Source organism: Sciurus vulgaris (genome assembly GCF_902686455.1).
Source record: "Sciurus vulgaris genome assembly, chromosome: 9".
Classification (NCBI taxonomy): Eukaryota; Metazoa; Chordata; class Mammalia; order Rodentia; family Sciuridae; genus Sciurus; species Sciurus vulgaris.
Genome location: NC_136469.1, coordinates 35,124,831 through 35,137,173, shown reverse-complemented (window position 1 = coordinate 35,137,173; position 12,343 = coordinate 35,124,831). Strand labels below are relative to the sequence as shown.

The following is a 12,343-nucleotide window of genomic DNA, read 5'->3' as shown; positions in this document are numbered from 1 at the left end:
TGAGTGCAATAGTTCATATTTTCATTTATGAAAATCCCACCGGTTTAAGCCAAAGGTAGGAAATGAATAGAAAAATGAACAAATATTTAAGCATAGAGCAGATGCCACCTAGACTCTCACAAATCATTCTTCTCACTGATCTGAATGCTCCTATTTCATTTGTCAAAAATAGCACCACAAAAGCTGATAAAATTAGAAGTCACTGTTCCAGTAACTTAAAATTGGGATGGTGACATTTATTTGACAATTTGGGGGATCCTACTATTAATATCAGTAAATGTCACTTACGGTATTAATACTGATACCTTACAAAAACGTAAGGTAGTGGAATGTGAATGAACACACAGACATAAGAAATAGGAACTATAAAGCTACAGAATTGAGACATAAAACTGGTTGAAGGGCAGGCGCAGGGGTGCTAGCCTGTAATCCCAGAGGCTCGGGAGGTTGAGGAAGGAGGATTGCAAGTTCAAAGTCAGCCTCAGCAACTTAGCGAGACCCTGTCTCAAAATAAAAAATAAAAATGGTCTGAGGATGTGGCTCAGTGGTTAAGCACCCCTGGGTTCAATTCCCAGTACCAAACAACAACAAAAAAATAAGTAAGAAAAAAACAGTCTGAAGGAGCTTATAACCAGAGATATAAAAGTGTATAAGGAATATGAATATAGCTGTAGTGTTTCCTCCACTACACAAGTATGATTTGCAAATTACAGAGATTACTTTTAATTTAGCTAGCATTATTTGGCATTCAAAAAAAAAAAAAAAACCATAAATGAGTAAGTAGGAAGGAATTTTTCCAAATGTCATTGTTTAAGATGTCTTGACAACAATATCAGTGATGATTACCTTGAGTTTTTGTTGTTTAATAATCAACTCACTGGAGAAAGGAGTTGCCAGGATCCCTGTCTGCTGCCTGACTAGTAGCAATTAATGTTCTATCTACCCTCAGGCTCTGTGTTCTGCATTGTGCTTTCTGGAATAAGCAAGCCTGTTGAGGTAGAAATGTCTGAACCAGAGAGGGAAATGTTGGGAAAATACTGAAATTTCCAAAATGTCAGGATATACTTTATTTCAGACGATCTCTTTAAGGAAGAGTTTTAGAAGGCTATTAATAAACATCCATAAATGCACAATGAGACTACTATTAAACCCATAAATGGCTTGTTTTCTTTAGGGTGAGATTCTCTTGTGAAATATTGTAATAGTTTGAAAATGCATGACAACCAAAGGGTCACTATCACTGAATAGTCACTATGCCAGGAAAAATACTGTTGCTTTAAATAGGTAGTGTTTCCCCTTTAAGACGTAATACAGCAGGTATACAACAGGTCTGTCTGCTGGCAACTCACACACTACCTTTACTTTTCCTGTTCTTAGATGAATCCAATATCTCTGCTTTCTCAATCTCATGCTGAGAAACTATTTTGTACTTATTTGTTTTTGTACATTTTTTTGTATTTATTCATTGGCTTTTAAGGAGTATCCACTTAAAATAAGTCCTACCCATGAATGAATATGCTTTTGAGTTGCTCTCTTGAGTCTTCACTGTTGTTTCTAATCAATGTCTGTAACAAGTCATGAAGAACAAGTTTTGTCTAGATCCATTATTTCCTTGGAAGACATTTTAATGTTATCTATATATCTATAACTTGTGTCTTTCCTAACGAGTAAGCAACAAGTCTGAGCAAATCAAAGGAGTAAATGTATGAAATATGACATCCTCATAAGATATGTCTATAACATTTTATAGAGGTGGATGAAGTAAACATTAGTGAAAGCAAAAATAATGATTAGGATACAGTAGAATATTTAAGTCTACTTGATGACTGTGGTTCTGATTCTGAACACTTAGGCTGTGTCTTCCAACATGAGGTGTAGAACAGACCAAATTTCATCCAGGTTATATGATCAAAAGAAATAGCAATATTAATTTAACTCCTCGGGATAAAGACCTCCTCCAAAAATTTCAAAATTAACACTCTATGATAATGCTCAAAATTAATATCGTGTTTACCCTTGTTGTGCCAATCCTTTTACTTACCTTAGTCAAGAACAGAATTCATTCATTCAATATTAGCGAATATAAAAATTATTTATGTGTTCACTATCTATGCCTACTATCTTATATATTTTATAGAAAATGAAAGCTAGAATATATTATATTTAACTTTAAGAGCTTTAAAATCCTTTTACTTACCTTAGTCAAGAACAGAATTCATTCATTCAATATTAGCAAATATAAAAATTATTTATGTGTTCACTATCTATGCCTACTATCTTCTATATTTTATGGAAAATGAAAGCTAGAATATATTATATTTAACTTTAAGAGCTTTATAATTCATTACAGAATAAAATGAATATATTAAAATATAGCATATAGAAGGAATCATATGTAAGTAACAAAAAAAATAGAGATGAAAGACATAAAGTAAGTCAAAATGAGTGAAATACCCATAAAAGGATCTGATTAGAAGAGCTTAGTGGAGATAGGAATAAATAAAAGAGGCAAAACTTCCATGATAAGAATCTGATCCAAGGGGCAGAAAATATGTGTGTGTGTGTGCGTGTGTGTGTGTGTGTGTGTGTGTGTGTATGCAAGCTACTATATTTGTTTTATGATAGAGAATAAGAGTATTAGAAATGATAAAACATTTTATTGTAATCTTCAATCTGTAAGTTCTTCCTTTTTAAATATTCCATTCTCCCAGATATATTCAACACAATATAGTCACATAATTGCTGAGGGGACCTAGAGAAGTTTAGGTCCCTGGTGCTTAGATGGTATTTAGCATGTATAAAAGAATAAATACATTAATGATACATGCTGAGCTCTGATCCATGTGAATAAATTCAAATGAGAAAATAGATCCTGGCATTAATTGCCCTGTGGATATGACTCCAGAGGCAAGCAAGGTAAAAAGTGGAGATGTTTCCAAGAGTCCCCATAGAACATCTTAGTAGTGTTTAGGGTTAGTATAAGTGGGGGCATGCAAGATGTTCAGGGTACAGAGAGAATGATGGAGATCAAACAGAAGAATTGATACCCTTAAAACTATGCTATTATGAAATGTTATCTCTTACTCTCACATAGTGACGTGCTTAAGACAGATTAAGCATGTTTTAATTAACAAGTGTTATTCTAGTCTCCTCAGTGATATATGGCAGTTATATCTCATTTCAGAGCAATCTTCTAGTGATCAATAATGTATGTCTATATCATTTAAATGAACAAAAAGCCAGTGGAAGTGAACTTTGGACTTGATCCCAAAATCTTCCCTTAAATAATTCTCTCAATATATCTACATACTATCCAAAATAGCAATTATTTTATGTATATGCTTCTACAAAAAGAAAATTAAAAATAACATATCATAATTAGATATAATGATGGGTGTCATAAATTAAATACAGTATACAATCACTTTTGGAACACACCACACTATGCTTCTACTTGGAAAAAAGAAGTAAATATTTTGGGTTGGGGAGATAGCTCAGTTGGTAGAGTGCTTGCCTTGTAAGCACAAGGCCCTGGGTTCGAACCCCAGCACCCCCCCAAAAAAAAAAAAAAAGAAGTAAATATTTTAAATCATTCTCTCTCTAGTTTGCAATACTCTTGGAAAGATTATAATGCACTCTAAACATTCTTAACTAGACTTACAATCCAAACCTGATATGATTAATAAATAAAAGATGTAAGTATCTCAAAATAAATAAACAAATGAACCCTTGGGTTTTCCTTCTCTCACCTGAAGTATCATATCTGCATGTCATTTGTCAAAAAGGCAACAGACCTAACATTCTAAAACATCGAATGACAAGTACACTTTACCAAATGCCTTTTAAGAACTTGGAGGTAAATGACATTATACAATATTCAGGAAACCTACTATTCATAATTTATAGAGGTCTTTGTTCCTAAAATCTAAATCATCATGGGCAGAGGCCATTCTCTCAAAACTTTCTTCTCTCTTTTCTTCAAGAGAGGAGGCTGCCTGGTCGCTCCTCCCCACCCTTCATCTGTCTTTCCATTGTCCTTTCACCTTGGTTCTCCATCTTTTCAGAGAGTTCTGGTACCCTATATGATGATAATCAATTTTCCTCTTTGCTTCTCACAGTTCCCTGCTTCACACATCACTAAATTAGCATATCAGAGAAAACAAGTATCTCCTCAGGAAACTGGAAGAAAAAACTGCGAATATGTGAAGTGTTTTGGGAGGCCTGAATATATAAGCATATTAGAAAGAAAAAAAAAAACAAACTGTTGCTCAAGAGATTTCATTGCATAAATCCTTTTCCCAGGCAGTATCAAGTCATAGCTTTCCAGGGAGAATACATGAATTTTTCCAAAACTAAGTTTTAGTGCAACTTGCAAAGGTATATAATCACTGGCATAACAAAATCTAGGAATTTAAATATTTATACTAAGAGAAAGGAATGTGTTTTTTCCTTAGAGTGACTCCTTATTTTTCAGTTATAATTGTACTTACTCTAAAATATTGTACCTACTCTGAAATAATTGTACTTACTCTAAAATTTTGACAATCAAAAATATCAAACATCTTACCATTGTTGTCTCTTGGATGGATCCAAAACTATTAATAAAAATATTCACTACTACATCAACAGGAATGCCTATGAATAAAAATTAAGAATATATTTAGTAGTCATAAAAAACGTGATCAGATTCTTCATAATATGATTCATACATTTAGTTTTGGTATTTTTTAAATCCACATTGAAACACAAAATCTATGGTCTTACTAGAACAGGTTCACAATTGCTGTTAAATTATTTTTTCAAGTAGGGACAATACAAATAAAAATGAGTTGTGTTTTATAATGTTTGATATTTCAGAAATATTTCTCTTAATTTGAAGAAACTCTAGAAAACATGTTTAACTTTCAAAAATGTTTTAATTGGCCTACTGCATTTAGCTCTATGAAACTGCAAATGATTCTTTTAAAAACTGTTTTAAAATAGTTCATTTTTCATTTTTCTAATCATTTCAATTTTTTAAACCAAATGGCATAACGATATTCAATAACCTTTACTTGTAATGACTATATTTTAATTTTTAATTCATGAAAATACAAAGTTAATAAGATGTGTAACAGAGCCATTATAAAGATTTCTGACTGACCTGTTTGAAAATAATTTGAAAGTTCATGGAGTGAGAACTAAGGTATAATGTTGCAACTCTTTCTTTTCTTTTCTTTTCTTTTCTTTTTTTTTTTTTTTTTTTTCCTTCAAATCATTGTGACTGCTGGTTAGGCTATCAAAGAGAAAATGTGAATTTAGCCTTTTAGCCACATAACCACTGCCTGATGAAAACCAGGTGGGGAATCAATATATGGTGGACATGTGACAACCCAGACCATGGCTGTTGTTGAAAGTAACTGAATAGGTTCTGGTAATGAACAAAACCCCCTGTTTTTACAACATAGTTGTATAACTTCACTTGACTAGAAGCAGCTGCAGACCATTTTTTTTTTTTTTTTTTTTGCAAAGGAGAAAAATATCAAGCCTTATAATGTTACTTATAATGTTAATCTGATCTACATTAATACCTGTCCTTAACCAACAATAAGTATTACAGTTTTCCAGAGGAGACTTTTTTTTTTCCACATAGCTTTCCCTAATTCATCAAGAGGATTAAAGAAAAAGGTTGGGGGAGTATACAAATATACAATCTGCTCATGACTTTTACTTATTGAAGTAGAGTTTTTGTTCTTGAAAGGTGCAATAAATGGTAATATTCTTTTGGAATAAAAATAATCTCTGTTGTAGAACATGTAGTCACTTTTATTCATAAAGTTAACATGCTTTTAAAAACCATATGGCCGTTGTTTCAGCAAAAGGGGATTTTATTTTTTTATCAATGTGAAGCACTAACAAAAGTAAGAGAACTTAAGTAAATATCAGAACTGCTCTTTTTCTCTAAATGGGTAAATGGTTATTCTACAAATTATAACTGTTGCATCTGTAAACGAAATCCAGAGCTGTACCCACAACTTAAAATTTTTAATCACTGAAGTTAAGAATATACAGAAAATCTTAGAAAATCCATTATTCCTTAGAAAATCCATTACATGGGTTAGATTATTAAGTTACAGCATATCATTTTTTAAAAACTAACAACCATATTAAACTCTTAAAGTTAATATTTTCCTTATCATTTACTATGTCAGGTGTTAAATTGCTCTGAACTTAAAAGAAAAGCATATTACAGGACAGTTATATGTCAATTTGAAAACATATTGTTTTGTATATTACAAAGAATGACATTTTTAAGCTATAAAGAAAAAAGAGGTTCTTTTTCGAGGCAGACAGGCAACAAACCTTTGAAATTTGGTCTTATCCTAGGATCATAACTGACCAAGAGTCTGTTCAAGATATTGCTAGTGGAGTTGGCCGGTACCCTTGCAAGGTCCTCTGCTGACTGCTGACTATAAAAGAAAGAAAAAAATATAAGAGACAAGAAGCAACAAAAATGTTTTTTTTCCCCACTGGGATAAAAGACTTTGCTCTTTAGAAGCAAATCCACAGATATGACAGTGCTTTTCCAAATACAAGTAACTGAGCAGTAGTTACTTAAAATATTTAAGAAGTTCTTAAAATATTTAAGAAGCCCAAGAGATATTTGTATATTAAATAAAAAATAACAACGAAGTATTTTATCACTTACTTTACTAAATCCACAAAACACTGGCCTAAATACTCCAGGTCATTTCTAATAATCAGGTATCTTACTTGTTGTGAAACAACTCACTATCAAAATCTGGACAAGTACAAAAGGAACCTATCCATTAAGTCAAAATATACGTTGTTCAAAAGAACACTTTTGAACAACATATATTATTAACTTTCCACTTAAGCAAAGGAGTGAGTTCATATTATGAGATATTGTAGCTAGAGAAGTAGCCTAAGAATAAAACAATCATGTCAACATTTATAAAGTGATATTTCTCAAGAAACACAGTGAATATTCTGATTACTGACTGAAATGTACTAGTCCAAGCCAGGCGTGATGGTGCACACCTATAATCCCAGTGGCTCAGGAGGATGAGGCAGGAGGATCACAAGTTCAAAGCTAGCCTCAGCAACTTAGCAAGGCCCTGTCTCAAAATAAAAAAAAATAAAAAGGGCTAGGGATGTGATTCAGTCATTAAACAGCCCTCGGTTAAATCCCTGGTACATATATATGTGTACATGTATGTGTGTGTGTGTGTGTGTGTGTGTGTGTGTGTGTGTATAAATGCATGCATGTATATATATGTTTGTCTATATATATATATGTATGTGTGTATATATACATATGTATATATATGGGGGATAGTAGGTCATGTGAGGAAAATACGGAGCTATAAGATATTAATTACCTATTCATTTTATGAATGCATTTATCATCAGCTCTTTATTAAGAACAGGAAAACCTGTCATGTTTTACTATTTTTAACTATCTGAAAAACGAGTCATGACTAAATTGGTGGTTGCTTCAGAGAACTTATATAAAAAGGCACTTCCTCAGAAGCCAAGGGAAAATTTTTTTGTTGTTTTTGTTCTGGTTTGTTTAACCACAAAAATGTTTTATCATATAATCATTTTCCCCCAAAACAAAACAAAAATTTAAAAAGTTCATGTCAATCACAAGGTCCATTAAAACTATACTTGGAGTATCTAGCATTGCTTATATTGTATTTATATAGTAAAAAGCTTTAATTTCATAAATTATGTTAATTTATGTGAAGCAAACTTTGATGCAACAGGTTTGGCTTTGTACTGAAATCAACTCTTTCTTACTAGAAAATTATATTCTGACTTAATTATCATACAATTGTTTATAGGAGGCAACTACTACAGGTGAAATATGACAGCACAAAGTTTATTTGCAAATCTAAAATGACTTTGAATTGATACAGACAACTCTTTCAAATAGAAATGACTCAGGGTGTAAAACATTAAATCAAAAAAATGAAAATCAATTAGTTAAAATTCCCAAAGGTTCAGAAGCTTATGTAGATTTTCTAAAATTGCTTCTCAGGTACTTATCAGTTTCCACATCACAGCTTCAGGGATTTCAGCACTAGTAATGAGATTTTCTATTTCATTGCAGGTGAAACTGTAACCTCCTTAGAGCCCATTGTGACTCCTTATCAAAAGATGGGAAGCTCTGCAAAGAAGGAGCCTATGTGGGGAAATTGGATATTGGATGCAAATTAGAGTTTGAACCAATCTCATTTTGAAATTTTCTTTTTCAAAGGAAGAAACAGAATTGATTATGAAATACACTTGTATTGATCAATTAGCCTGCTATTGTGTCTCTTGATATAAAATCCTTTACATGTCTTCTAAGCAATGAATAGACAACATAAAAAAATTAACACTAATTTTTGTGGAGTTGAACTTCCCAGCCTAATTTGTTTCCTACCTATAAGCTATGTCAATCAAACTCAAATTCCAGTTCTTTAATTCAGTAGCAAATTTCTCTTCCTCCTTTTACTGGTACAGAATTTGACCCTATTCCCTGAAAAGTGAAATTTGCATTTTCCATCATATTACTCTAAACCCAGTGTTTGATTGATTGATTGATTGATTGATAGCAGGAATTGAACCTGGGGCTAAAAATGAGTCATATTCCCATTATTTTTTATATTGAGATAGGGTCTCACTAAGTTGCTTAGGTTAACTGAACTTGAAATCCTACTGCCTCAGCCTCCTAAATTGCTGGGATTACAGGCATGTGCCACCAGGCCCATCCCAATGTGTCTCAAGTGCTTTAAAACATCATTTTTCTAAAGTTTTTCCTCAATCATGCCACCTTATTCCAATGAACACAAACTAATAAATACACCATTTGCAATTATTTTTAACTATTTTTTCCATATTCATATATATTACCAACTAAATACAATGCAAACAGTATGGCTACTGAGGAAGCGGTGACTTCCATATGTTTGTGTTTCCCTATATTGTTTGCTTATTAAATACACATTGGCTCAAGCACTTTACATTTTCCAACTTTTCCCAGTTAATATCAGCATCATGGAGAGAAAGAAAGAACCCAGATAGGTAGAGAAGCGAGCAGGAGATAAGTAAATAAAGTGAAAGAGTACATGGTACAGGAAGAAACTAAAACAGATAGGTTACAGGATTTTTCTAAGATGGCAGAATCAAGATTGAAACCTGGGCTGGGGCTGTTGCTTAACGTACATGGGATCCTGGGTTCCACAAGTACTGCCAAAAACAAGAGCAAATCAATACACACACACACACACACACACACGCACACACACACACACACAGAGGGGGGGGGGGGCATAGGCTATTCTTACTTGGGATTCTCATTCCAGGTAAACCTGATCGAAAGGAAATGAAATAAGATCTATCTTCCTATTACCACTGTCAAAGGACAAAATTACAGCGACTGAGTTTTTAACATCTTAACTGACTTTATTTTCAATTATAGAATCAGGCAACTCTTCATTGCATAAAAATTACATAAATGTTCCAAAGAATCCATCAGGGAAGATTTCCTTGGATAGATAAGAAAAGGCTGAAGAAAGCAGAATCAAAAAAAAAAAAAAAAAAGAAGAAGAAGAAGAAGAAGTAAACTGGTCATTTCAGAGTTACTTTCCTTATACCTCAGGGACAAAGGAACAGAACAATAGAAAAACAACTGGTTAACATCACATTACTTCAAATTACCTTTTTTTATGTAAGGATTAAGGTAGTGGGCATTTCATTGTTATGCCAACTGAAACTGACCATTTTATGAAATTGGCAGCAATCTGTAATATTGATTTCTTAGGAAGTAAAATAAACCTCTAATTTTGTCACAGAAGATGGATCCAGGGGTTCCCAGGAAGAAGGGAGAATTGGACTCAGGATGGGCAGGGTTCTTGACATACATAAAGAAAAAGAAATTCAGCATGTGCCAATCATTTAATTAGGAATAGTGGAGGTACATTCAAGGGAGAAACAACCAACCAGCAAACCTTGCAGTGCGCAAAGGCACATGCTGTAATACCAGCGGCTCTGGGGACGAAGGCAGGAGGATCCTGAGTCCAAAGCCAGCCTCGGCAATTTAGCTGTGGATGTGGCTCAGTGCTTAAGCAACCCTGGGTTCAATCCTCAGTCCCCGCAACCACCACCTCCAAAAAAAAGCAGCAACCCCTTGGTGTGGGGTTTATAGAGTAAGGGTTGGCTAGGGGCTGCAGTAGAGGTAAAATCAGGGAGTAGCTAAGCAATTTCAAGCCAGTTTTCCCTGCACATGCCCATTACCCTTCTGTTACTTTTGCAGACAAGGATGTAGGTCAGGGGTGCAGGCCCAGGGCATGAGCTGGGTTGATCAGGAGTTGTAACTGTTCATGAACACTTTCTGCATTTCAATAGTTTCTGGATGTTTCCTGCATTTCAGTGATTCATGGGCACTTCCTTTAAGACTCAGTATATCTCTTTCTCTTTTGTATCGCAGTTGCAGTCTGGCAATGGGGAACTTCATTGTTGAGTGTCTCCATTTTGATTGTTACCCATTTTGTTGGAGACCAGTGCAGAAGTTGGATCCAAAGCAATGGCCTCCTGTAATTTTTATGATGTCATCCATACAGATATTGTTTCAGGGTTTATATATGCACTTTGGGTTCTATTAGTCTTACTAATTATTTTTAATTCATTATAGTGAGAATATGGATTGGCCTATTCTAAATTGCCAGTGTTACACTAGCCACTTCCAAATGTTATTTCTCTCCACGGCTAAAAACAAATGCTTGTTTGGGATTCTATCCCAGTTGACAGAATCCCGGGAAAATTAAACAAAAAACCCATTCTTTATTTGTGTCAATCTGAATTTTCATGACTCTGCTACAGGTAACCTGACATAAATATTTAATTGACAGTGCACTTTATATTCAAAGATTTTAAAATTTCAATGGAATTCCATGTAGTTTATATTCACAAGAATGAATTTTGGATTCTTTCCTACCTAAGGAAATAAAAATAGTAACCATAGTTTTTAGTTTACCAATATTAAAAATCACAATCATCTTTACTGTTGAAAATGTTTAAGCATTAGATGGATACAGCTGTGTCTGCAAATTAATAAATTAGAAGAGTTAAATGATTTTGATTAGGTCACACACTTAAGGCCTGCTTCATTATTAATGTCTTCATATTCTGAATCTCAGTCCAATGTTTTATCCATTTGACTATACTATTATGTTTGATTTCAAGAAATCTAACAATTCTAATATTTCACAAAGCAGGATTTATTTCTTGAAAATATGACACTAATTTAAGAAAATAACTTACTCTGCCTCTACTCAGGCAAAGTGATCAAATGACTACAGAAAATAATGTTTCATATTAAAAGTCTTTTTACAACCAGTCCTCTTGTTCACTTGCCTAAACTTCAACCAATGTCATTACTAATAAGTAAAGTTATGCGAGGAATGTGTCAGGCTATATAGCAGCATGATGTAATGTTTTCCAGCACTGAGGGCGAAATCCAAAAATTTCTTTGTAAAAGGGGAAAGCTCATTTTGCACCAACTCTAGAACATGCTTATTTTTACAAGACCTGTTAGTGACTATTTCAAAACAGGTGTGTGAGCATATTGTCTTGATCTTTTCCCTCAAATCAAAAGTCTGAGTCCAAAAGGATTGCTTTATTTTTTTCAGAGTTATAAATGCAACAACAATGATCACAGGGCTTCTCAGACCTGAATGCAGTGTGGTACATGGCAGTGTGAGAAACCTAGGGGCAGGGGCGCCTCTGGACATAAAGGAAAGTAACCACAAAGCTACCGACGGGAAGAACACGGTATGTAAAGTGTATAGGTTGTATTATTTTCTTCTTGCTCAAAGGAAATGATTCCTTACCTCTTTGTTAGGTGACAGACACCTCTTAGAATCCAATAAAACCTGCGTTTCCCTGAAAAATGTACACAAAGTTTGCAAGTCTGAGGGGTCCTGTACCTGCGGACCACATTTAAGATACCCTCCTTCAAAGAAACAAATGTAATCATTCATCATCACATAGAAGAGATGCTGGCTCCGTGGGAGGCTTTGATAAATGCTAATTCTTCTTCCCAGACACAAGAAGATACAAGCACACAAAGGATCCTTGTTGGGTGAGTCTTTAGATGGCAGACTCCTTTCTGAATACCACACTAACAGGACTCACAGAGGAATCATACCATCAAGGAAAAAAAAAAAATACAACTGCAAATAGTGGCAACAGTGACTTTATTATTCATTGTTTTTAAAAAGCTGTTATCCTATAAAGTGAGGGGAGAAGAGAAGATTTTAAACAGGAAGTTGGGGGGAGGGATTTAACAGTAACA

The 12,343-nt window shown here is 33.8% G+C and overlaps 1 protein-coding gene across 2 annotated transcripts in view; it reads right to left on the bottom strand.

Annotated features, from left to right (window-relative positions):
• The window catches only part of GLRB (glycine receptor beta), an 83,878-nt gene that overhangs the window by 38,422 nt on the left and 33,113 nt on the right, over positions 1 to 12,343 (bottom strand). For both annotated transcript variants that reach the window (XM_079153549.1, XM_079153548.1), the window contains exons 3-4: positions 6,343 to 6,449; positions 4,568 to 4,635 (exon numbers count right to left, since the gene is read on the bottom strand). In XM_079153549.1, the coding sequence (XP_079009675.1) occupies positions 4,568 to 4,635; positions 6,343 to 6,449 (175 nt within the window). The remainder of the gene's footprint in view (positions 1 to 4,567; positions 4,636 to 6,342; positions 6,450 to 12,343) is intronic.